At 43.2% G+C, this 26,824-nt stretch overlaps 2 protein-coding genes across 18 annotated transcripts in view; one reads left to right on the top strand and one right to left on the bottom strand.

Annotated features, from left to right (window-relative positions):
- Positions 1 to 601: 601 nt before the first annotated feature.
- On the top strand, positions 602 to 20,622 carry C14h1orf146 (similar to human chromosome 1 open reading frame 146). 13 transcript variants are annotated; one of them, XM_008769942.4, is made up of 9 exons: positions 602 to 1,096; positions 5,703 to 5,851; positions 8,274 to 8,321; positions 9,826 to 9,937; positions 14,138 to 14,231; positions 16,670 to 16,838; positions 17,201 to 17,279; positions 19,308 to 19,427; positions 19,907 to 20,622. In XM_008769942.4, exons 4-9 carry the CDS (start codon positions 9,863 to 9,865, stop codon positions 19,982 to 19,984), a joined length of 615 nt encoding a protein of 204 aa, XP_008768164.1. In that variant the 5' UTR covers positions 602 to 1,096; positions 5,703 to 5,851; positions 8,274 to 8,321; positions 9,826 to 9,862; the 3' UTR covers positions 19,985 to 20,622. The 13 variants fall into 13 exon arrangements, with proteins under 13 accessions (XP_008768164.1, XP_006250635.1, XP_006250637.1 ...); XM_006250573.5 differs by lacking the exon at positions 8,274 to 8,321 and having other exon boundaries at positions 5,703 to 5,855; XM_006250574.5 differs by lacking the exon at positions 8,274 to 8,321 and having other exon boundaries at positions 606 to 1,000.
- The window catches only part of Glmn (glomulin, FKBP associated protein), a 43,315-nt gene continuing 37,057 nt past the window's right edge, over positions 20,567 to 26,824 (bottom strand). For 4 of the 5 annotated variants that reach the window (XM_008769922.4, XM_008769923.4, XM_039091653.2 and 1 more), the window contains 3 exons: positions 22,166 to 22,289; positions 20,976 to 21,058; positions 20,588 to 20,771 (listed from right to left, as the gene is read on the bottom strand). In XM_008769922.4, the coding sequence (XP_008768144.1) occupies positions 20,655 to 20,771; positions 20,976 to 21,058; positions 22,166 to 22,289 (324 nt within the window). In that variant the 3' untranslated portion in view covers positions 20,588 to 20,654. Of the gene's footprint in view, positions 20,772 to 20,975; positions 21,059 to 22,165; positions 22,290 to 26,824 lie in introns of all 5 variants that reach the window. The other variant, NM_001105993.1, reaches the window with a different exon arrangement.

Raw genomic sequence — 26,824 nt, 5'->3', positions numbered from 1 at the left:
TTCTTTACATTTCGCATTTGCTCTTATCCCTTTGTTGGGTTCTCTGATTTGTGAGCACCAGTTATCTTTTCTGTCTTCTTTCTCTCTACTGCCTCTTCTCTCTCTCTGCTGTGGAGTCTCTCGCGCAAATCCTCATTACTGATTTTATCTACTAGAATCAAGTCTCTTTAAATTGTGGGTGTGGATTGAATTCTCTGGTTGCATTTTTATTTGTAACATATTTCTATTTTAGGGTTTCTTTTTTTAAAAAAAAATATCATTTAGAACGTGTGTGCATGTGTGTGCGTGTGTGTGCGTGTGTGTGTGAGCGCGCGTGTGTGTTGCCATGGCACATATAACCCTGACCTAACCCTGAGGGTCAGTTATTTCCTTCCACCATCTGTGTCCCAGAATGCAGCTCAGGTTGTCAGGTTTGGAGGCAAGTTGCTCTTACTTGTATAACTGTGGGCTTTAACACCCATCCTCCTGTTCCCAAAAATAACGACTCCGAGACTTCTTATACATGAGTAAATGCTTAGACCACAAGCTTGGCCTGTTCCCTGACTAGTTCATAACTTAATTGTCCCATTTATTCTGTTCTAAGTCCTTCCACGCGCGGCTGGTTTCCGGGTCCTCAATTTCACGCGAAGTTCTTCCTTTCTGTGTCCTGAGGGAATCTTTACCAGAAACAGCACTGGGCCCCCGCTGGAAGTCCCGCCTCCTGTTTCCTGCCTCGGCTCATTGGCCGTAGACTTTTTTATTGACAGATAACAATATCCACTGAACAACTAAGAACCAACCACCCCACCTCTTGGGAATGGGGCGTCACTCTTAAAACTGCTTCCTAACGATTTGGGGAGCCATCCGGTCTCTTCATGCTGAGAAGGTTCAGGGTTTAACTCAAGTCCTGACTGGAACAGTCTGTGATACTGGATGAACTGGGATCGTCTGGGGCCAGCGGCTTTCTTTGAAGCTGTCCTGGAAGCAAGTTTTGATGAAACAGCTACTAAGGCAGTCTGAGGTTAGCTCAAGAAGGATGCTGGAACAATATCCCCGAGGGTGGATCGTGTCAGGGCTGCACTGACTTCATCGGCGTCTGTAAACCTAACTCTCACAGGTAGCATGCGTTTCTGAAGTAGCATATGTATGGGGTGGGCAGTGAGCACGATTCAGTTAAAGATGATTGATTCTCTGCTCTCTGTGCGAGCAGGTAAGTCATCTGTCTTTATAAGTTGGTTTGGATTGTATAACCAAAATGTAATATAAATTTCTATCTATGCCATTTGAAAGGATGGCGTGGCAAGTTCTGAGGACTCTGTAGGCAACAAGGTTTATTGGCTACACATAGCTGGAGACATTTTCGTTTCTCAGCCGGTGTCAGAGCCATTCCCAAGCAGAGGGCCCAACAATATGAGTCACCTGTTTTGTTGATCTTCGACAACTCTTCCCTTCTGTCTGTAGCCAAGATCTTCAGGAGGTCTCCTCCTATCAGATCGTTTTTCGGTTTGGAAGTAATCCACAACATATTTCCAGTCTTCCATTCTGAGGTCATCATATATGTAAGGCTGATTTTAAATCATCAGCCCTATCTAAAATCCAGTGTATTTTAGCAGCTGTGTTACTGGTCTCACTGACATTTAAGAACTTTAGGGTCAATAAAGCATCATTTAAATTAAATCTGGGAGATTCCACATCCCCTTCTGCTCTATGACCATTTCCTTTGAAGTACAATTAGATCACTCTATAACTGCTTGACCTGTTGGACTGTAAGATGTGTCTGGGGTGGGGGAACATCCTCATATAAGGAGGGGGAGGGTGGGTGGGATGGGGGGTTATGGACGGGAAAACAGGAAAGGGGATTCATCAGTCATGCGCCAACATGGGTGCACACCTTAACTCTCCAAACTCTATAAACCAAAGCAAGCAATCTATTGTATGACATCACTCTAAGCTGACTTCATTAAACAGAATTTGTATTTTTAACTCAACATGTAGACCTCCATTGAGTAATTGATCCTGGACAGTATGAACAATAATATCCAGTGTTGCTTATAGCTGAGGCTTGTTTATCTAGCGACTCTATGGCTGTCATTCTGGGAGCCTCTTAGGCCTTTGCAGATCTTCCTCATCTGGAACTACCTCTTTGCTCCTACGGTAGGTTCCAAATTCTTCTGAAGGTTTTTTTATTCTGATTTAAAGCATCTTATAGCATCTGTTCTACGGCTTTCAATCTAGTAATCCATTTTTCAGCCCTTTCCTTCTCTTAAGTCTGCTTTATTCTGGTCTCTTTTAAAGAGGCCATATAAAATTGTAATTGTTACTGGAAAAGGAATTGTATGCTGAGAAGCAAAACGAAACTGTATGGGACGCAAGAAGCGTGTGTCATTGTGTGTCTCTCCATTTTTAACACAAGAATATTTTCTTTTGAACCTCTAACTCTCTCTGTAAATATTTCTTCTTGTGATTTTCTTTATACCCAGTTTCTTTTCTCTTTAACTGTTTTAAAATTTAATCCTTCGCCAGTTCAAAACATTCGGGCTTTTCAGTCTGAAATGGAAACGGGCCAGGCTTCCGTTGCCTAAAGTCATTTCCACTTGATTGCACCAGCGTCTCTCTGCTGTGCACAGACAGTTGGTGCCTGACTCCGTCTCCCGAGGGACAGTTCTAGCAGGCTTTTCTGTGGACCCCCCACTTTCACCCTTCCCCGAATGGACTGTGGTTTAAGCATGGGCTGACTAGCACTCTCTAGCGGTCTTTTCAACCTCGCTGTGAAACTGCTATGCTTGGAAGAAGCTGCAGCTACTGTGCCCTCAGTGTGAGGCACCAGTACAGCTTGCACTCATGCCCCACAACTCTCTAAAGAAGCCATGCCAATGAAATGCACTCGACTTTGAGTCTCTGCATCTGTCTAGGAACCTGCTCTGTTTCTGGAGAATGCTTATTCCTGCCTTCCCCCTCTAAGCCTGGTTCTTTCTAAATTTAGATTCTATGCCCTGAGAGAACAATTCTGAGACATCTTATTCATGAATAAATGCCTAGGCCATAAGCTTGGGCCTATTCCCCGACTAGCTCACAAGTTAATTACCCTGTTTATATTAATCTAAGCCCTGCCACGCGGCTGGTTTCCTGGTCCTCTGTTTCATGCGACCTTCTTCCTCTCTGGGTCCTGGGGGAATCTTTACCAGGAACAGTGCCCCGCCCCGGGCCCCACTGGAACTCCCGCCTCCTGTTTCCTGCCTTGGCTCATTGGCCGTAGGTATTTTTATTGACAGGAGATGCTTTCATAGGGTACACAAGAGAGTCTACATACTTGTTATGCCACCCTCTAGCATACCTTAAAAAAAAAAAAAAAACAATCGGGGCTGGGGATTTAGCTCAGTGGTAGAGCGCTTACCTAGGAAGCGCAAAGCCCTGGGTTCGGTCCCCAGCTCCGAAAAAAAGAACCAAAAAAAAAAAAAAAAAAAAACAAAAACAAAAAAACAATCAGTGTTACATTCATTGTACATAGTACTGTTATGTAAGGCTCTCCTTCAGAAGCATATAATGTGGTTTGAGCGTATATATACTATATGCTCTATAAATACTCCTTTTCTCTTTTCCTCCCCTTCCCATTCTGTTAGTTCTCTTGATCTGATGAGCTGTTTTGCTTCTACCATGTCTGCATACGTGGATTTATGTATCTGTGTAAAGTCTAGGAACCATAAGTGAGAGAGAGCACTCAGCATGTGTCTTTCAGACAGGACCATCTATGACCATCTTCAGCTGCATCCTTCTTCTTGAAAATGACATAACTTACTTCTTATGGCTGAAAATAATTTTCATTATGCACATGTGGTGGTTTGAATAGGAGTGGCTCCCATACAGTCCTGTGTTTGAATGCTTGGCCCATAGGGAGGAGGTATGACCTTGGAGCAGGTGTGGCCTTATTGGAGGAACTGTGTCACTGCGGGCAGTGCGGTCTCCTATGCTATGTCCAATGGCACAGTACCCTTCTGCTGGCTGTGGATAAAGACGTAGAACTCCAGCACCATGTCTGCCTCTCCATGTCATGCTTCTCTCTGTGATGATAATGGACTAAATCTTTGAAACTGTAAGCCAGCTGCAATGAAATGATTTCCTTTATGAGAGTTGCCTTGGTCATGGTGTCTCTTCACAGCAGTAAAACCCTAAGACATGCATATCTACCATATTTCCTGTATCTGCTCTTCTGTGGTCACATACTTAGGTTAATTCTGTAACTTAAAGGGAAGCAGTCATGCACAAACATCTCCGTGATATGTTGGCTTGCAATGCTTTCAGTAATTATCCAGGAGTGGCATAGCCAGGTCATGTGGTAGATCCATTTTAGTGTCCTGAGGAATGTCCACATTGGCTTCCAGTATGGCTAGAATAGTTTACATCCTTACCAGCAGAGTACGTTGGCTCCTTTTTGTCAGGAGGAGAAGGAGCTTGTAGAATTAGGACATATTCTAGACCTCTGACACACTTAGGTTTGAATTTCAACTCTTTGTTCTCCAGCTCTTCTGCTTCACCCAGATAACTGAATCTAAACCTCACTTTTCTTATTTTAAAATCAGAGAAACATACACCTCACAGAATTTATGGAGAAAAGTTATGAAATAGTGTGTATGGAGTCTCTGGCATAGTGTTTAGTACAAAGTTCACGATAAAATTATCTTTTTCTCTCCCTCATTCTGGTAAGCACCCTTCTTACCGAATACTCTGCTTTGCACTCTCAGAATTGGAGACTCTATTCTCAATCCAGTTAAATCTCTAGATTAAGAATTATAATACGGGAGAGGGAACCTATCAAACTCTTAAGGCTCTGTTGCTTAATATAGGGTGCCCCTCCCCCGACATAAGCCTTATGTTGCATAGGACGCCTTCTACGTTCTTTTAGTAATGCCAAGCTTCCTCTGCCCACATGGTGAAGAATCAAGGTGTGACTGGAACAGCCTCTCACTTTTCACATCCATTCTGTCCTCTTTTAACACATTGTTCAACAGGAGCACAAAAGACTGTAGTTAATTTTAACATTAGTTACATAAAATGCTAAACTTCTAAAATGGTTACCTTTTTAAAAAAATAATAATAATCTTTAAGTGTACATCAGCAGATTTTTCCTAGAGCCCTTTTGCTCAGGAATAGATTTGATGAAGTAAGACATGCATAGACTATTCTGCAGTTAGAATATTATTTTCTAAGTGTGTGTGTGTGCGTGAGAGAGAGAGAGAGTTTGTGAGTTTGTGCTGTGTTTGCGAGTACCCATTTGGGTTAGAGGTCTTGGATCCCTGGAGATGTAGTTACAGGTGGCTCAGCTGCCAGACACAGGCACTGGGAATTGAAGTCAGGTCCCCTAGGAGAGCAATATAAGCTCTTAACCACCGAGCTATCCAGCCCCTAGAATATTAATCTAATCTAAACTTTACTCCCCGCTCCCTTTTAAAATTCTTATTACTCTGAACACCAGCGATTGAACAATGTGTTAAGCTTCTTTTGGGTCTGAAAACTAGAATCCAAAAGGAACTATTATAGTCTATATATTTTACATAGAGAGCATTTATAGAGAATCTAAGTCATTCACAATTTGGATAAACAGCAGGTCACTTGGATTTTGTTGTTGTTATTGTTACTAATCAAAGGCTACAAATTCACTGAGATCTGCCTGCCTCTGCTGCGACTGAAGGCAAGACTGAAGTCACGCCCTGCTTTCCTTTCCTTAGCCAAAGAACCTCCCGCATCAACCTTCACAGCTGACAGCTGCTGGGTCTGCGGCTGCGCAAAAGCCAAGACCCAGCATGCACCGCGGCGAAGGCGTCGCTCAGGAAGCTCAGTCCACAGGGAGCTGCGTAGTGCAGCGGGGACCTGGCCGGTAGGTGTGTTTGCAGCCTGCGGGTGGCGCCACAGACCTGTCTCCCCAGTTTGTTTCTTGCCGAGGTGGTGTTTCCTCTGACTTGAGACTCCATCTTTACCCCAGGGCCTAGCGGCCTGAGGAAGGAGCCTTCCTGTCCCTGAGCGGCCCTGGCGGAGAAGTTCCTCAGTGTTGGCTTGTAGAGCCTCTTGCTTCTCAGGCCTGTGGTGAGCCCTGTGAATTTATGTGTTAACTACCTTATCCACCGCCCTTTATTTAAAGAATAAGGGATGGGACACACCATGAAGGCCACGTGGGTCACACGAGCAGGGAAGGTGATTTTTCGGAAATCACTGTGCAACACTAAATATAGTTAAACGTAGGGACATTCTCAGTGTTGGAAAGAAACAGGAACAGCAAAAGCCCAGGACTTGAGGGCATCTCAATAATCTGAGTTTTCTTGGCTTTTTAATTTTGTTTGTGGGTCTTCTGCCTTCATGTATATCCATGTACATGTGCATGTTCAGTGTCCAAGGAGACTGGTGCTAGGAATTGAAGCCCCGTCCTACTCTTAACGGCCGAGCCATCCACCCTCTCGCCCTTTAGGTCTACGGTCATTCATCTTCAGAAGAGGAAGGCCACCAACTCGAGGCCCGGTGATTTGGCCAGAGTTAGTTAAGTTTCTCCAGAGTGAATGAGTTCTTGACTGCTAGCCTATTTTTTCCCATGGAGATGCTGAGGTTACGTGTCTTTCCTAGCCCTAGTTTCCTGATTTCTAGTCCTCGACGGTACACCTTTGGGAAAAAGCGACCCCAATTCTTTTCCCACATGTCACTGCTCATAATCACTTCTTATACAGTTGGTTTTCAAGCCTAAGTATAAGGGCGTGAAGATTAAACAAACGTATGTCTTACCGATATACGTACACCAGTCTGTGCTCGGGTATTCGTTTGCGGGCGCATCATCAGGTAACTGCCATTAGGGTTTACTGTATTAACCATGTGTCAGGGGCTGCAGTAGGTACACCAGAAAATGTCTTTGCTCTCAGAGTTGGTTTGCCGTTTGCTCATTCGTGCGATAAACGAGGAAGTTATGGAGCAGCAGGTCTCATCTCAGCAGGAAGAACTTGCTAATTATTAGAGCTGTTCGTAAGTAGAGTGAAACTGCCTTGGGAGACACTGACTGCCCATCAGCCAGAGCGAGTCTCGTTTGCTTTGGTTGCTTTCTAAATTTAGCTTTGAACTATTTCTCTATTAGGTAACGTGCAGAATGTAAATCTAGTTGACATAAAAAGTTTTGTGATTTAGTTGGTGCAGTGAAATACACCTTTAGTCTTGTTGAGAAAATATGCTAAGTGTTCAACAGAGTGGGTCAAACTCTGATTAAGTTTCCTTTCGTTAAAGGGTTAGTGTCTTGGAGTAGACCTGGTTTTTAATAAGCTTTTAAGGGAAAGTATTTTTGTAATGGAACTTTTAAATGTATTACCTTAAAGATTTATTATTTGGGGGGCTGGAGATACAGCTCAGAAATGAAGAGCACTGGCTGTGTTTCCAGAGGACTTGGGTTCAATCCCTAGCACTTACCATGGCAGCTTACAACTGTCTGTAACTCCAGTCCCAGGAGGCGTCACGGGCTCTTCCAGCCTCAGTGACCACTGGTGTCCAAGAAGAGCAGAGGCATCAAATCCTCTTGGAGCTGGGGTTGCGTGTGGTTTCTAGTCTCTGTTCTAGATTCAGGGACTCAGATTTGGGTCCTCTACAAGACTAATGCATACTTTCAACTGTTGAACTATCTCTATGGTCCTGAGTAAGCCATCTTTGGAGCACTCAGATTTATACAAAACTCGAGACAATAATGCACAGTATGTCCAATGTGGTGGTTTGACTGAGAGTGGCCTCTATGAGGTCATATATTTGAAAATTTGTCCCCAGTTGGTAGAACTGCTTGAGAAGGATTAGAAAGTGTGACCTTGTTGGAGGAGGGATCACTGGGAGTGAGCTTTGAGGTTAGTTCGTGTCTCTCTCTCTCTCTCTCTCTCTCTCTCTCTCTCTCTCTGCCTCATGCCTGTGGATGAGATGTATGCTCTCAGCTACTGCTTCAGCACCATGCCTGTCTGCCTACTGCTGTGTTCTCCACCATGATGGTGATGGTCTCTAACCCTTTGGAACCATGAGCCCCCAAATTAAATGCTTGAAGTTGCCTCGGGCATGCTTTGTCTTGGCAATAGAAAAGTAACTAAAACACCTCTATAGCCAGTATAGCCAGTACCCTTCCCCTAGCTCCTGTTGTTATTAATGATAACATCTTTGCCCAACTTCCCTATTATTAACATGGTTCTATTATAGTTAATAAACTGGTTTTGTTATATTATTATTAACTAAAGCCCAAGTTTGTTCAAATGTTTTTACTTTTTACCTAACATCTTTTTTTTTATCTGTTCCAGGATCACAACCTAGATAACACATTGAGTTTAATCAAAATATTTCCATAGGTAATTAGACTGTAATCTTTTTTCAGATTTCCTTTAATGGCCTTGGTTTCTTTATGGAGTACTTATTACTCAGATCATTTGTAAGATGACTTTCTATTGAAACTTGTGGTTTTTCTCATGACCAGATGATTTACTGAGAGGAAAGTATGTCATATCAAAGATAAATGCTAGTAACACAATTTGTGATTGTCAGTGTAGACCACACCAGTGAATGAGGTGGCAGTGTCAGGATTCTCCGGTACAAAGCTGCTACCCATCCCATTCCGTGCTGTACTCTTCAGAAGAAAGTCACCATGTGCAGCATCACCTGAAGGTTCTTAACGTTGGGTCTGCATCAATTATATGGAGTCTGTGTGCCTGTTGGGGCGGGGGTAGGGGTGTTACATAGAGACCAGAGTGGGACATGAGGTGTCTTCCTCATTGCTCTGTTCTCCGTTTATTGCCTTGAGATAAGTGACTGGGAAGCTTACCTTTCCAGCTAGGCTAGGTGGCTAATGAGCTCTCAGGATCGCTCTGCCTCTGCCTTCCAACCCTAGGCTGCAGCCGTGGCCTTGCCTGGCTTTGTACATGGGTTCCGGGGATTCAAATCCAGGTAGGCTTTTATGTTTGCCGAGCAAGAGCTCTTGCACACAAAGCCATCTCTGCAGCCACAGTTCCCACACATTAGTTAGCTTAAAATTTGCACTAGCGTGAACTCCTGTGTGGTTATTTTATACTTTCATCTATAATACAATTCTGGTTTTCATTTGTTTGTTGGAACTGTTCTACTCACCATTGGCTGTTTTGTTGGCCTTATGCCCGTCAATGTGGTTTGTTTTCTGCATTTGTTTTGAACATGTCCTTACAGAATTCTGCCTCTTCCTACATATTTCCCGCCTAACTCATGCAATCAGCCATGTTTCCAAGGAACCTAGTTCCTTGTATTGGAGAATTCTGTAAAAATTTGGTTTGCTAGATGTTTGGTTGCCAAATGTGCATGTTTTGTAGGTGATGGGAATTGCCTACAGAGTAGCATTCAGAATTGTTGTAAAAGGCTAAAGATTCCTTTACACCAATTCCCTTCCTACGTTACAACCGACATATGAGCTTATACATCTCCTGGTCTTTGCTCCCTGGCTCTATGGGTATGGGCTTAGGAACTGCTGCCAGAAAATGCTATCGCTGAGGCTGTTCTGGTGCTATTACCATGGGTCAGAACCATCCTTTTGTCTGAGTTTGCGTCCTCTATTTGTATGCTGACACTGGTAAGGTAACTCTGTGGCTTACAAACAGACAAAACTTTAGGGCTCTGACAGTTGTTGGCACGCCCGAACAATTCCTTCTAAATGCTGAGAGAAAGCTCACCAGCCAGGCCTGGTGGCTCACACCTGTGGCCTTAGCTCTTGGGAGTGGGAAGGAAGAGGACCGAGTTTGAGGCCAACAAAGGCTGCTGAAGACTTTTCACCACCTGTTTTTCTTTACTTACTCATCAGATCTCTGTTTCCTCTTGTCCTCATTCCCTCAGATTGCAGCATCCTTAGAAGCTGGGCTTATCCATCGGCATGTCAATGGATGGGCGTGGTGGGAAAGAAAGAGCAAAATGGACAACCACCATTATTATCAGCTCATCTCTTAAGGTAAGGAGCATTTAGCCCACCAGTCTTCATTTACAAACCTTAAACACCGCATATAAGGCAGCATTTTGAAAGCTCCTTGGCTTAAAGAATCCCCCGTTGTGTGAACAGGAGGGGAATATGCTAAGTGTATTTCTAAGGTGGTTATAAAGGTTTTGCCTTCAGTTTCAAAACCCCAATTGCCTAAATCTTTGAAAGTTGGAAATGTTCTAGTGCCATTCCTTAGATGGGATCTCATTAGCCCAGGCTTCAAACTTGCCACAGAACTGAAGACCTAGAGGATGTCTAACCTGCCTAACGACCCCAAGCACAGTGATTACAAGTGTGTGCTACTGCACCTGGCCCATGGTCTTTATATTTCCCTTATGGCTTCTTTAAAAAAAAAATAGCTGGCTTTTATTTGTACCTATTTTACTTATTTTTCTGAGACGGGGTCTCATGTAGTTGAACCTAGCCTCAAACTTGGGTATAGCTGAGGATGGCCTTGAGTACCGGGTCTTCTGGTGCTCCTGTCCCCGACGTCCCAAGAGCTGGGGATATAGACCCGTGCTGCCTTCCCTGTCTTGTTGGTGTATTCTGGTTCCGAATCCTTCAGTAAACTAAATGTCCATTAGATCAGAGCCCCCATGATCTTATAACACATCCAGAGGTGGTCAGTGTTTACATGCATTTTTTGGTGCTATTTGCCAAAAAAGATCCCGAGAAACAAATCTTTGTGGTTCTCTGTTATGAGTTGCTACTGAAGACTTTCCTTGCTATTCTCTTGTAATTTCGTTTGCTGACATTTTACATTTGAGTCAGTATTTACTGAAGATTGGTCTGTGGTTCTGTTTTCTTTCTTTGCAGTCAACTGGTTTACCTCTGCAGTCTCCCCTTGTCCTAGAGTCCTTATGTGCATACATAGCTTGGAAATTAAGGCTTATAGAGATTGCCTGGGCGGGGAAAGTCTAATTGTAGGACACTTGCCAGTGATTGCAGAACCCTAGATTTAAGCCCCAAACTTGGGGGTGGGGTGTGTCAGATTCAGTCATTTGTGCTCCTAACCTCCTAAGGAATGTAGAAAAGGAATGATTTCTCTATACTGTGTTGGGAGTATATTGTTATAAGTTATGTGTTTGCAAATATTTACCCATATTGTAGAGGTTAAATTTGTTAAGTTGAACTCTGAAATTTGCCATTTCCATGGGGAAGATTTTCATATTGGAATTCTTTTTTATTGTTTAATAAACCTTTGATCAGTTAAGTGCAGTTTTCTATTTAATGTGCTATTAAGTTTAAGTGCTATTTTCCATTTAAATCTGTATTTTCTTGCATGCAAGATTTTCTGGATTCTAGTTTTAAAGACTATTACTAGATATTATATATTCAGGAAGGTTATTATACCTTTTGATCTGTGATGTATAAACAAGACAAAGCAAGTTTTTAATAAGCTACGCTGCCCTTCAGAGCGCGTGGCAGACTCCAGTGCATATCAAACACCAAAGGAGGCACAACAGTGTTCTCCAGCCCGGGCTGCTTTGTTTAGGTGCTGCTGAGGCTGAACCGAGGCTCTCTGCCAGGCAAGTTTTCGGCCGCTAATCTGCATCTCCAGCTCCAGTCTTTCCTGAACAAGTAGCGTCTTTCCCTATTTTGTGGATATAAAGCAGTTTGGAAAATGAAGTCTTAAGTTCTGATTGTTTCTAGGAAACCTTCAAATGCCCTATTTCCTTCGCACTTTCTCTTTGTCTGTTTCTTATTTGATGATCATAAGTCACCAGCATGGTGCCATGGATCCTCAGGGTTGGAGCCAGTCATTCCCAACCTTGCTGCCTGCCCCTCAGCAGACCAGCGCCAGCTCATGGAGCCTCTCTCTGTTCCTCTGAAGCCTCTGCTCCTCTCACCTCTGCCTTTGTTTTGTTTGTCTTTTCCTGCTCAATATACTCTTTTTTTTTTAATTTTAAAGATATGATTAACATTTTAGGCAGCCTTGCTGCCTATTGTATATCTGGTGCATCCGTTCATATATTTTAGTTCTTTACTAAAATTTTCAAGATCTTTAATCTCCTTGAACATAGAAAGCAGACCTACTGTGACTATTTATGGTGGTTCTCTTTCATGCAAACTTACCTGTATGTGTGGCTGGTGTGCGTGTGCGTGCCTGTGTGTGTGCGTGCGTGTGTGTGAGTGTGCGTGTGTTTGAGTGTGCGTGTGTGGCTGGTGTGAGTGTGTGGGTGAGTGTATGTGCATGTGCATGTGTGTGAGTGTGCATGCGTGTGTGTGTGAGTGTGTGTGAGTGCGCGCGTGTGTGTGTTGTAATTTATATCTTAAAATTGTACACATAATTTGAGGCCTATAAGAATATGGCCTTAATTCTGTAATAGAATTAAATTGATGCTCTGATTGCCAAGCAAAACAGAAGTTCTAATTTTAGATGAATAATGCATTTAATATAAGTTCTAAATATTACATACGATACACTTTCAAATCACATCACAAGGCTGGTCAATAGTAGGGGCATGTGCAAAGCTCCCGATTTGGTTCCCGGCACTGGAAACAAATTTCACATTTATAATGCAAGTTTAACTGGGCGTTGTTTATTTGTATTTGCTGAGTCTGGCAGACCAAGCCGCGTGTCATTAACTAGTGTGCACTAACTTGCGTGCGTCTAGAATGGCACTGGCTATGGGAGAATGGGGACAGCAGGCTCTCAGGTTTCCCCTGTAACAGCAGATCTGCTGTGAGAAGCCTGGCTGTGAGAAGCTGGGCTGAGAAAGACTCCTCCCAGGTGCTGCAGGCTCTGGCAGCTCTGCCGCACACGCACACCGTCACTTCCAGGACTGAGGTGGTCGAGGCTGCTACACTCCTGTGAGAGCTGCTCCACTTTTGTCAAAAGCCCTGCCTGGTTTTCTCTGCCCTTCTTGAATTGGCAGGTGCCCTTGGGGAAGAAATGGCCTACATGTTGGGGTCATAGCTTTGAGTTTTTTGTATAGACCTTGCCCTTACAGTTTCTCACTATCCTGTTAATTCTTTGATGTGTTTGTACAGATTTTTTTTTAAACTCTCGTTTTTTCAAGTTCTATTAGCAGAGAGTTGGCCTAAATTACTGAATCTGTCACTGCTGGAAGCAGTGTACAATTTCAAAGACACGCAAGAAAGGGGCATGGTTGAACTGCAGGACTAGGGTTCAGTAACATGAAATGCTCTCCGTGGGTAGGAAAGGAAGCATAGATTTTAGATTGCTTAAATTACATTGTTCTGAAGGAAAGTATAAATTCAGTTTAGGTAAGGGGTGTGTGTGTATGTGTGTGTGTGTGTGTGTGTCTGTGTCTGTGTCTGTGTCTGTGTACATGTATGTGGGTCCAAGTACACGAATTTTCGGAAACCAGAGGGGAATGTCATGGGTCCTGCCTGCTTTTCTCTTCATTATTAAGACAGAGTTGCTCACTGAATCTGGAGCTAGGTGGGTAGCCAGCGAGCCCAGTACCGGGGTTACAGACATGTGTGACCATGCCTGACTCCTCGTATGACATCTAGGAATTTGAACTCATGCTTACCTAAGACGTGCTCTTGCCCACTGAGCTATCTCCCTGACCTAGTTAATTTTTTTTAAGATGGAGACTAACAAGCTTCAGTTCTATCTAGTTAGGAAATATGTCAACCACTTAGGTTTTAGCCCTTTGATATAATCTAGTGGTTTGGATAGAACAGTAAATAAGGTAATTATTTTTAATGATATGTAAATCAGAATGTAGTAATGCTGCCTTTATCTACTTTCTGGCTCATCCACAGTAAATGTAAAGACATGTATTGGGAATTTGGTTGTCACCGATGCGGTTTTCTGCATTACTATACAGACCTCTCAGCCATCTACAAAACAGCTCCCAGCTTCTTTGACAGTTATACACTAATGCAGGTCAGAACATTGCTGGGTCATTTCCGAAAAAGAACTGTCCCTAGTTCTCTCGGTTTTCAGTTCTTTGACACTGCCCCTCATTTTCCGACCCCAAGGAGCACTGATTTCCAGGTCCACACTCAGCTTCAGCAGGAATAGTTTCACTCCTTCCTTTTCAGTGTCTTGCCCCAGAGAGTAGATTTGTTTCTGTGGTGACCAACCTTTAAGTGGGAGAGTGATAAACCATTAAACACTTTTAATTATTTACCAGCTGTAATAAAAATCATTTCCAGCATGTCTAATGTTCATGTCTCTGAAAATTCTTTTTTAAGAGTAATGAAATTGCAACTGCCCTAGAAAGTCGAAGCCACAAGGTTCGGTATTCTGACACGTTGGAAAGTGGATCAATTGTATTCTCTCTCTCCGGTACAGTATCTTTGTTAATTGCCTTTACTTTGTTTGTAAACTCTGTGGATGCACATGCTGGTTTTTGCAGTTCAGCAGTGACGTCATCTCTTAACGTGTTATCTTTTGGAAGAGTGAATGGCTGCACTCTGCGCTGCCACAGAAGCAGTGCACACGGCAGCTGTGGGGTAGACTGGCCTCTTTGGTTAAATGGTAGAAGATGGAGAAAAGTACTTGCTATGGAACCAAGGTGAAAATAGAAAGCTCCACCTGCCTAGCAATAAATGTAAGTTGCTAACAGAGGCCAACGGTGTAACTCTGGCCAGAATTTACATACCCAAGCAGATATATGATACATTCCTATCATTGTGATTCACTGAAATAAACATTGAAGAACTTTATAGGACAAATAAATGTTCCTAAAATTATAAATTGTGTGTGAGACATGGACAAAGTTAGGGGTTAAATTAGGCTAAGAAGGTGCTGGTGATGTGGAGGAACAGCCTCCACCTGTGCTTGGGAAGTACAGAGTGACAGGAGTGAGGGAGGGAGGCAGACTTACCTGTGTGTGCCCTGTCATACACAAGCCTTCGACCCCAGTGCAGGTGTCCAAGGCGAGCCTGCACCACAGTGAGGCCGTCGCAGAATCAGAAAGAAAGAAGCAGTTCTGTTAGGAGGTTTACCATTCTAGCAGGGATATTGGAAGGCAGGTGCTTTCTGAATCATCTAAAAAGACATGCTGAAAATTATCCAGATCCCAAAGCATTCCTCCTGCTTGAATGGGAAACACTCCAGAGAAAAAGGGTATTTTTGGTGACTTGTATGTTTTGGTTATCACCGGTATGCTTACAAACAGGTATTCTTTACATGTTCTTGAGGAGGAGGACAATGGCATTCAGAGACATCAATAAAATGTACAAATGCATTCAGTCACTATGTAATCACACAGCTCTCTGTAGGTTGTGTCCTGCCTATATTTTCTGAACAGCTATAACTAAACTCAAGTCTCCCTTAAGACCATCCGGATAACTTGGTCCCATTTCAGACACCAGGTACCTGCTTATTTCAATACATTAATTTACATGTTTCCTCCCAAGGGAGGAAGGTCTCTTCAGTAAGAAATAATTGAAGATTTGCTTTAAACTCCCTTTCTCTCGCTGGTTCTCACCTCTGAGTCATTATAGAATCTAGAGTTGCTGAACACATGCGTATAAGGTAGTGGTTGTGGGAGGGCATGGTACCTCTTGGACACCTGTCCCTGTGCCTCCTGGATACCTGTACCTCCTTGACATCTGTCCTTCCTAGACACCTGTCCCAGTGCCTCCTGGACACCTGGGCCTCCTGGACACCTGTCCTAGTACCTCCTGGACTCCTGTCCTAGTACCTCCTGGACTCCTGTCCCAGTGCCTCCTGGACACCTGTCCCTGTGCCTCCTGGACACCTGTCCCTGTACCTCCTGGACACCTGTCCCTGTGCCTCCTGCATATCTGTCCCAGTCCCTCCTGGACACCTGTCCCAGTCCCTCCTGGACATCTGCCCCAGTGCCTCCTGCATACCTGTCCCAGTCCCTCCTGGACACCTGTCCCTGTGCCTCCTGGACACCTGTCCCCGTACCTCCTGGACACCTGTCCCCGTGCCTCCTGGACACCTGTCCCTGTGCCTCCTGGACACCTGTCCCCGTACCTCCTGGACACCTGTCCCAGTGCCTCCTGAACACCTGTTTCTGTGCCTCCTGGACATCTGCCCCAGTGCCTCCTGGACATCTGCCCCAGTGCCTCCTGGACATCTGCCCCAGTGCCTCCTGCATACCTGTCCCAGTCCCTCCTGGACACCTGTCCCAGTGCCTCCTGAACACCTGTTCCTGTGCCTCCTGGACATCTGCTCCAGTGCCTCCTGGACACCTGTCCCCGTGCCTCCTGCATACCTGTCCCTGTTCCTCCTAGATACCTGTCCCTGTGCACTTTCTTTTGGCTCTTTACTCATATCCTTTGGAATAGCTTTTCTAATAAGCCAGGAAATATTTTCAAAGTTTTAGTATGATATTTTTTTTTTAGTTTAAGTTTTTATTATATAGTCCTGGATGGTTGTTTCTATAGCCTGGAATGGCCTTGGACTCACCACAGTTCTCCTGTCTCAGCCTTTCATATGCTGAGATTATAGATGTGAACTACCACACCTGGCTTGAAGGGTTAACTTTTAAAATAGACTTAATCTTTTAGTTAAAAATTAGGTGTCACTTTCATGTGCCCAATTCCTTGGCAGAAAAAAAAATTACTGGCCAATCTTTTTCCTTTAAACATTTAGAACGAGTCATTCTGTTTTTGAGAGCATGTCAAAGAAATATCCAAACCAATTTGTTATATAAGAATTTTAATAAATTCTACCCCTTATGAGTTTGCGGTCCCTGGTCACATTGAGCTTACGCGGCCACATAACAACATCATATTCACCTTTCCTAGGAGTTGCGTTTCTGTTGATGGATGCCAAGGCGTGCATGACATCAGCTGAGGAAGTATTTCTAACCAAAATCGAGAAGTTTATTAACATTCACCAAAATAGTTTTTTGGTTCTATTTGCCCCACTCCATGGACCTGAAGAAAGGAATCTCATGTTCAGGATTCATCAGAGGTATGGAGGCAAAGCACAGCCAGCTTTTCTTACACTGTTTTCTTTACTTCAGTGTTTAATGCTTTTAGGCAGTTGAGTTTGCTAGAAGGTAAACTTTATAAGCTGTCATATGTAATCAAACAGGGCAGACAGCTACTCCTGAAGTCAGGGTGACCAGAGTCGATGTTGATGACAGGCCTATTCTACAAAAGCAAACCAAAATGAGCACTAAATCCTGGTTACACAACACCACCTCAGATCTAGGGCACAAAGCAGGATGTGACTGAACGGACATATGTAGAACGCAGCTCTGGCCCCTCCTTGTGCTACCTGTGACAGACAGCAAATACAGTCAGGCAGTCACTTACCCGCTTTCTTTCCAGATCCCTGGGCAGTAATTTACGAATACTTCCAGTACACAACACAGTAAATGCTGTTGATCTTATGTGCACTGTAGCGAAGGTAAGTCACCTGGGAGAAAGGCTCAGACACAAATATATACATTTTGGCCAGAGATTTTACAGTTTTGATTTTAAATAAAATTTTGAGATAATATAGCATTTCTACCCTCCATTTGCTTCTTAAAGCCCCATGCACTACATACCACACGCTTAGATTTATGGCCTTATTTTTGTTACATATGTGTTCCTAAGTACATAAATATAACCTGTTCAGTCCCTTTAATGGTATTTGTATATGATTTCCAGGCTGACCATGTTGTATTGGATTACCAACTTGGGAGTTTTCCCTGGGGAAGACCTTTCCCCTGATGTCAGCATTCATGGGCTGCCTGTTCTTAGTCAGGCCTGGAGTCTCATTAGCCTTTCCCTTCCATGGTATCATTCCTATTGCTGGTGACCTTTGGGGTCATGCCTAGCCATCCATGTTGATGAGACTTCATGTGTGTAGCTCCTGACACTTTTAAGAGACACAACCTCACAGCAAAGACCCTATTGTTCTGGCTCTTAAAATCCTTGACCCCCTTTGCAATGCTCCCTGAGCCTTTAGGTGTAGCAGTTGTGTTGTAGTTGTATCAGAACTAGGACCCATAACCCTGCATTGATTGGTTGTGGTTTTCTGTAATGATCTTTTCTCTTCTGCAGACGTTTCCTTGATGAGGGGTGAGAACTACACTCACTGTGGATATGACAAACATTTGAAGTGTAGTTAGGTATTATGCTGGTTTAGTAAAGTAGTGGTTGTAGGTTTTCCTCCAAGGTCCATGACTTCCCTAGTCTGGGGTAGTTGTCAAGGTTGCCAGTATGACTTCCCTCTTTCTTTTTTTTTTTTTTTTCTTTTCTTTTTTTTGGAGCTGGGGACCGAACCCAAGGCCTTGTGCTTGCTAGGCAAGCTCTCTACCACTGAGCTAAATTCCCAACCGAATTCCCTCTTGTTGAACAGGTCTTAAGTCCAATTTCAGAGCTGTTGGCCCCCCCTAAAATACGCAGGCCACTACTGCACCCTTACAGTTGGTTATCATGCCATGCTGGTCACTGTTGTAGTTCAGACATAATACTGGGTAGGACTGTTGGTTGCTCCCCTCGTTTGGAAGCGTGCACGGCCCCTCAAGAGCAATAGCAATTGCTTCTAATGTTTTGGGCATCCCTTGAACAACTCTGACCAACAACTCAAAGGAGAGCTTCTCATGCCGAGTGTTGGGGTGTGTTAGATGGTCTACAGCTCTTCAATGCTTGTCAGCCCCAATGGGAAAATTATATATTTCAAATTATATATTTACCTACTGACTTATGTACAGCATAGATATTTTAAGGTAAACTCCTTGTGATTTTTTAAAGACGTTCTTATTGATATTAAGGGTTTTTTTTTTTAACTTTTTTTTTCTTTTTTTCGGAGCTGGGAACTGAACCCAGGGCCTTGCGCTTGCTAGGCAAGCGCTCTACCACTGAGCTAAATCCCCAACCCCTAAGGGTTTTGTTTTTAAATATGTCTTCAAGTTGTTTACCCTCTTGAGGATTGTCAAGATTTCTGCTTTCCACTTATTTCTTTCCCAAGCCTGACATCTTCCCTGTTTACTTCTGGTAACTTCCCCACCAGTTCAATTTCTTCTCAGGCAGCTTCTCCTTGGAACTGTTCATGGACATGTCCAACATCCCTTCCTAGTTTTTGCACTTGGGAATCCTAAAGCATTTCTAATACTGCATTTTAGGAATTTCAGTCAAGTTGCTTGAAGACAGTTCAGGTACTCAATCACTCTAATTCATACACAGTGTTTTGGCACATCCATGTCAAGAGATGTTTGCTGAATTATCATTTGAGGCAGGATTTCATTCTGTAGCTCTGGGTGGCCTAAAACTCTCCATGTAGACAATACTGGTTTCAGTCAAACTCATAGACATCCACCTGCCTCCGACACCTAAGTGCTGGGATCAAAGGTGCGTGCCATCTCTCCAGCAGAATGAATTCTGTAATATATAATCCTACAAAAATACTCTTTCTATAAATAATGCTATGTGTTTACATCTTTTTCAGACTACCTCCAAACCACACATAGACAGCATCTGCTACAGAATGATAACAACTAAAGCTTACATCATAGAGCAAAGCCCTGTTTGGAGAACACTTCAAAAGATAGAACTGAGTACTGACTCAGTGAGTCCAGATTCACAGTAGTGAGCATGTGTTCCTCTGCAGGAATAGCAAACTAATTAACTTATCAACTTGTAATGTCCAAATGTAGACTTAAGGGTGTTTATATTTAAAAGAGTATGTATACAGTTAAGTATTATTTTATTTGGAGAGTATGGTTGAGTGTTTCCTTTAATGTTTAAGAGTGTAGCTGCATGACCAGTGCTACCCTAGATTATATAGGACCTTTTAAACACTACAGGGAAAAAAGAAAATAACTGACACATAAACAAAACTCATAGTTTCTTAATGATTCCAACTATAATAGGAAATGAAAGTGCCGAATTTATTGGTTGGACTAAAGAAAAAGCCACGCACATTTGGGGTTTTCTACGATTAATCTCTGCAGGCATTTTCATATGTAACTGTTTCTTGAGACCGGGTTTCATGTGGTAGAGGTTGATCTGTAACTCTGACCCTTCTGCCTCTCCCTCCTAATATAGGTACTGGGGAGTCCCCCAAAACTGCTTCCAAGTCAGGAAGAGGGGGAACGTTACAAACCACCAACCATTTTGAAGTAGTTACATTTCCACAGTGCTGCGCTGTTCAGCCTGAGAGCAGGCACTCTAGAGCATTAAAGAGCACCCAACAAGCACACAGCCGATCTGTTTTTTCTTTTTATAAATTTATAAGTATGTGGATGAATAAAGCATTTGAATCTTCTAAAGTAGTACTTTAAAAAATGTGTATGAGCTTTTGTTTTGTTTTTTGAGACAGGACTTTTTCTGTTTGTTTTTGTGGTTTTTTTTGTTTTGTTTTGTTTTGTTTTGTTTTGTAATGTGTAACAAGCCTGGCTGTCCTTAATTTCACCTTGTAGATCAGGTTGACCTCGAACTCTCTGCCTTTCTGTCCCACATGGCTACCTGGTGTCATGGAGGCCAGAAGAGGGTGTCACCTCCTCTGCATCTCAGTAACAGCTGTGCCCTCCATGTGGGTGCTGAGAACTGGACCCAGGTCCTCTGCAAGAGCAGGAAGTGCTGCTCTTCACCACCGAGCCATCTCCTCAGGCTTCTGAAAGCAAAGGCTGTTTACTGCTGATGTGCATCAGAAGCTGACGGCCAAAACAATGCTGTCTTGTTAAAAAGAATTATGCAATTTTTCTTGTAGTAAAATTTCTGCAACTATTTTATGGCAGTATAAACTATAATGAAAAATGGCATTTTATTGGTTTTTATTCATGAAGTAGAGCTTTTACTTCATCCCAGCGTTTTCCTCAGAGGTAGACTTTGATTTGATTTCAATGAGTTCTTCGACTCGAGCCAGGACACTTTCAATCAAGTCGAATGTGAAGAGGGCGGAATGTAAGACCTGAAAAGCCAAGCCAGAGCGTCACTGTTGTTAGCACACGGCTCTTTTGAGGGACGGTCTTGTTCAATCACCCCTCCAGCTCCCAATGCTGCATCAGGCTCCCCATTGCTGGGGTTCCAGGCCCATGTCCCCACCCCCCGAGGGCATCAGCGTTATCCATGCTGCCTCTGAAGCAGCACACCAGGGTCTTCAGGCTGGGGTTACCTTAAGCTGCATCTCAGGAGGCATAGTGGGGATTTCTTCTCCGCCTACAGTCACAGAACAAACACTTTTACACATTGAGGCAGCTGCAGGGAAGAAAGGGCATTCCACACTTAGCCCCTATAACAGTTTGAGGGTCTCAGCACTGTGCGTGTGTGTGAGGTACTGGTATCAAACCCAGGGGGTCCTGAACACTCAAGGCCAATGCTTTATTGTTGAGCTGGTCCCCAGCCCCAATAGACCTATTTCTTTGTGTGTGTGTGTGTGGTGTAGCATGTGCATGTGCAGGGGCCAGGACAGCTTGTGGGGGTTGGCTCTCTTCCCAAGGAGTGAATTCAGATTTGGGCATGACTGATGGCAAGCACAGCACTGAGCCATCTTGCCATCGCTCAGATGGTAACAGTACACTGATAAGCTACTTTGGTTGTCAATGAGGTAACACCTTGTTATAAATAAATAAAATTAAGCACTAGACTTACGAAATATGTGAACTGATTCTTTAGAGAAATTGTCTTATTTTGGCATGTATAGGATACGTAAAACTTTTTTGGTTTACTATATTTGAATTATTGTCTATACAAGGATTACTCTAGCAGAACTGCTAACTTTAAAGAAGTAATTCTGAATCTATATTTATTTTTTACAATTTGTGCAAATTTACTATGGGACAATGAGGGGTGGACCATTGATATAAAAAGAGTACAATGGGACCTGAGGAGAAATGTTTGTAATATACCCATTCACATTCAGAACTTAAGCCTTTAAAACACAAAGTGTTTCAATTTGGTTTAAGTCTTCATTAACCTGATTTCAGTATTGGCTAAGAATCATTTTAATTACACAAATATTGCTTTTACAGCCCCTCGTTTTTGTATAGAGTGAACATGTGCTAAAATGTGATAGTTTGGGGCTAGAACAATGCCTCAGTGGCTAAGAGCACTCACTGCTCTAACAGGGAACCTGGCGTGTTTCCCAGCACCCACAGGGAGGCTCAAAAGTCCTTGTAACTCCTGTTGCAAGTGATCAAGCACCTCTTCTGACCCACAGGCTCATGCACACATACAGTACACATAAATACACTCGGGCACACACACAAAATAAATATGTAAAAAATATGGTCATCCCAGAATCTGAGTGGTTACAACTCATGGCAAACAAAAGTACACATTTTACGTAATTATGTAATCACCAACCTTGGCTATTTTGTTGGCTGTTTTTAATCTCTGCTTCATAATGTGCCTTTGACATATTAAGTCCTACATGAAGTGGCTGTAGAAAGTTATTTTCAATCTTTCCAAGCTCTGTCCATAATCCAGTCTGTTCAAAAGATTTAATGAACAAATTAGTTACTTGGTTCAGCAGATACAGGATGGCTTCTTGTTAATAAACATTCACCAACTATGAGAAACATTGACTACTGTGTCACCATGCTGCTGCTATGCATTGAGTTGTGATGTCAGTCAGTGGCACACACACACAAACACACACAGACACACGTACACACACAAACACACAAACACACACAGACACACGTACACACACAAACACACGTACACACATACACACAAAACACATACACACACGTACACACACATACACACACCACACCACACATACACATATACACACACACCATACCACACATACACATATATACACAAACACACACACACAAACACACATATACACACACATACACATACACACACCACATCACACATACACACATGTACACACACACTCACACACACACACGGCACACTGTTCATCACTGCTCCACTCAAATATCCCCTTGGTTTTGAGATCTGTGACAGAATTAACTGGTAGTGTGCTATGGTTTTTTGTCTTCTACAGATCATCTCCACAAGGCTAAATACTTCAGTAGCCTCATCACTGGACTTCTCAGGTGATGTGCTTGCCACAGGTCACATTCTAGAATACTGATGGAGACCTTTAACAAAACTAACTTTGGTTTTCTTGATGACCTGGACAGATGGTCAGTTTAGCATTATTCTGTCATATATCTGAGTTTTTGTGTCAAGATCATTTATACTGCTGGTGCAAAAAAAGGGAGCAGTAGTTCCTTCCTTCCACATTTCCTTTTTTAAAGGAAGGAGATAAGTGCAAGGCATTGGTGGTGTAAGACCTCAGATACTCTTTACATTGGAAAGAGGAATAAAGGGTTCAGGTTCCTTAACCACATCAACGAGATGGAAGGTACTTGCTCTATAACGAGGAATTCTGTGAATGAAAGCTAGACCAATATAACAACAATGCCTTCGCACATACTTCTGAAATCTGTCACACCCATACATTGTTGTTAACATATAGTAGTGATTCTCACATACCCAGATAGACTGTGCCCTACCCACAATACCCAAGTTACAGAGCCACCTTAGGTGCCTGCAAACAGGACACGGAAAGGAAATATGGTATGTATATACAACAGAGTATTATCCTGACATTAAAGAATGCCATTCCAGGAAAATGAGAGTAAGTAAGACACTCAGGCAGATGACTCATTGTCTCTCAGATGCAGGATCGACACTTTTTTTTAAGGAAAAGACAAGGGGAAGAGGTACTGACTGACTGAGAAAAGAAGCAGTGGGAGGAGGGAGCAGGCACCAGAGTAAGGGGTCCAGGGTAGAAGCATCCTCTGCAGCCCTGAAAGCACAGCCGTGAAACTCAGTGTCTGGTCCACTGATGGGAAATGCAGAGGTCTAACGAGAAACCAGATAGAAATTCAAACTTCAAAAGTATACCTATCTAGTCCATACAACATCTATGGATCCATCCTGGGGAAAAAAAAGATCAATCTGTAATGCTTGCATTGTAGAGAAGTCTTTAAAAACAATGTTTAATGAAAGAGAATGCAAGAATATGTCTCCTAACAGGAATGTTAAGTAGTGGTAAGTCACACAATGGGAAACTACATAGCCATTACTTTTTCCCTTGATAAATACTGTTGAGTGGAAGAAACTATTTTATATAGCATGACTTGTTTTTTATTTAAAAGAGAAAAATGCTCAAAGTGCCTAGAAGCATTTAATAACAAGGGGTGATGGGTGTGTGATTCCTGCTTTTATTTTGTAAATCTGTGTGTGTGTGTGTGTGTGTGTGTGTGTGTGTGTGTGTGTGTAGATAACATGCTGTGGTATCAATGTGGAAGTCAAAGAGACAATCTGGAGTTGGTGGGATCCAGAGACTGAGCTCGCAGGCCACCGTAGCTGCTGAGCCATGCTTCCTGCTTATGTTTAGTGTGTGTGTGACATGTGCAGGTCACAGCCCCGTGTGGCAGTCAGAGCACAATTCTGCCATGTTGATTCTCTTCCTTCCACATCTCTCAGCTCAGGCATGGCACCCACAGAGCCACCCTGCCAGCTCTAGTTCTCATTTCTTCTTGGTGTAGCAATCCTGTGGTAATAGGACGTTGTTCTTTATGTGCATTTCTGGCTTGCACTCGCACAAGCCTGAGAACCAGCACGGTGCTCGTGTCAGCACTGTTCTCGGGTCTGCGCACACCTCTCCATCTATCCTTGGGCTAACTCCTGCCTCCACATCTACCCCCCTTTACATAAACGTCCCACTTTCCTTTACCTGTAGTTTATAAGCACAACTAGAGCTGCTGCTTCCAGGGCTGAGGAGGTTGTTGTGGACAGGCAAATGCACTGCATACATGAAGAACTCTTAACACTTCTTTTTTGAATGTGTATGAGTGATTTGCCTGAATATAAATCTGTGTACTATAATGTATGCACTGAGGGACCAGAAGAGGGCACTCGATCTCCTGAGATTAGACTGGGTGCTGAGAATCAAACCTAGGTCTTCCACAAGAGTAGCACTGTTTGTGTGTGTGTGTGTGTGTGTGTGTGTGTGTGTGTGTGTGTGTGTGTGTGTGTGTGTGTGTGTTATTTTTGTTGAGATAGTTTCATTGTACATAAGACAGCCCTAGAAATCCTAGAATTCACCAGTCAGCCTTGAACTCACAGAGATCTGCTTGTCTCTGCCTCCCAAGTGCTGGGATTAAAGGGGTGGGCCCCAACTACCCAGCCCAACTACTCGGTCTTAACCACCAACCAGTGCTCTTAACCACTGAATCCTCTCTCAAGGATTTGACCTACACTTAGCTTTATTTATTCAAAAGAAAGTGTTAGTTATGGTTGAAGTTCCCTTTACTCAAGAGGTAGCCATTAACTCATAACCAGGTGATTAACACTTTTTTATATCTATGCCACTTAATATAAAAATATGTATGTATTCATATACGTAAGATGTTGGCAAAGTTCTAAGCCAGCCAGAGGCACATGGTGAAGCCCACTCTTGAAAACGAAAATCAGAATAAGTACTGAGTTGTAATTGCTGAGTTTTACTGGGCTGCCCTAGAAGAGGAATGGGGATGTGGGTGGGAGTCTGGATGCTAGTGTCCCCTGGGCTCTCAAGCACCCTCCAGAACTGAGCAAAGTCTTCCTGAGGGCACACACCTTCCCACAGATGGAGACTCTTCATAGTCAGAACAAGATAAATCTAGATGGAATTCACTAACTGGCCTGTTTTTCATTGTGCCTGTTCAACCAGTACAAGGGTTTTATAATCCCAGAATTTGTGTTAATTGTTGGCTACATAGCAAGTTCCAGGTCAGTATGGACAAGAGGCCAGCAAGAAGGCTCAGTGGGTTACGCCTTCACTGCCAACTCTAACAACCTGAGTTTAATCCTAGGAAACACATTATAGAAGGACAGAACCAATTCCTGAAAGCTGTCCTCTGACCTTCACTAGTAGACACACACACACACACACACACACACACACACACACACACACACACACACACACACAAACACACACAGATAGCAGAAGCAATAGCACAGGATGGACTTACAAACAGCAACAAAGGTATATACACTGCATAAACCCTTCAGTTTCTTTTTCTGTGCTAACCTCCCTTCCCAAGGGCTATAATTATAAGCACGAGCCTTGGCATCTAGTCAAGGGCAATAATTTATTTTAATTTGTAGTTCCATAACATTAAAACATTGAGTGATAAAAACACCCTTCGAAATTAGACTAAAGAGAATTTCTTTCACATGCTGTTCAGCATATTCCAGTGTTTCTATAATGAACGTACTGTTTTTAGAAGCACGTAGGATGCTATGAGGTCAAAGTATAATCACAGTGAAATGAAAATATTACTCAGCTATCAAAAACAACGGCTTTATGAAATTCGTAGGCAAATGGTTGGAACTGGAAAATATCATCCTGAGCGAGCTAACCCAAACACAGAAAGACATACATGGTATGCACTCACTGATAAGTGGCTATTAGCCCAAATGCTTGAATTACCCTAGATGCCTAGAACAAATGAAACTCGAGACGGATGATCAAAATGTGAATGCTTCACTCCTTCTCTAAAAGGGGAACAAGAATACCCTTGGCAGGGAAGAGAGAGGCAAAGATTAAAACAGAGACTGAAGGAACTCCCATTCAGAGCCTGCCCCACATGTGGCCCATACCCAATTGGACAAGATGGATGAAGCAAAGAAGTGGAGACCGACAGGAGCCGGATGTAGATCTCTCCTGAGAGACACAGCCAGAATACAGCAAATACAGAGGCGAATGCCAGCAGCAAACCACTAAACTGAGAATAGGACCCCCGTTGAAGGAATCAGAGAAAGAACTGGAAGAGCTTGAAGGGGCTCGAGACCCCATATGTACAACAATGCCAAGCATCCAGAGCTTCCAGGGACTAAGCCACTACCTAAAGACTATGCATGGACTGATCCTGGACTCTGACCTCATAGGTAGCAATGAATATCCTAGTAAGAGCACCAGTGGAAGGGGAAGCCCTGGGTCCT

Source organism: Rattus norvegicus, chromosome 14 (assembly GCF_036323735.1).
Source record: "Rattus norvegicus strain BN/NHsdMcwi chromosome 14, GRCr8, whole genome shotgun sequence".
Classification (NCBI taxonomy): domain Eukaryota; kingdom Metazoa; phylum Chordata; class Mammalia; order Rodentia; family Muridae; genus Rattus; species Rattus norvegicus.
The sequence above is the reverse complement of the archived record's forward strand: the minus strand, read 5'-3'. Positions and strand labels throughout refer to the sequence as shown.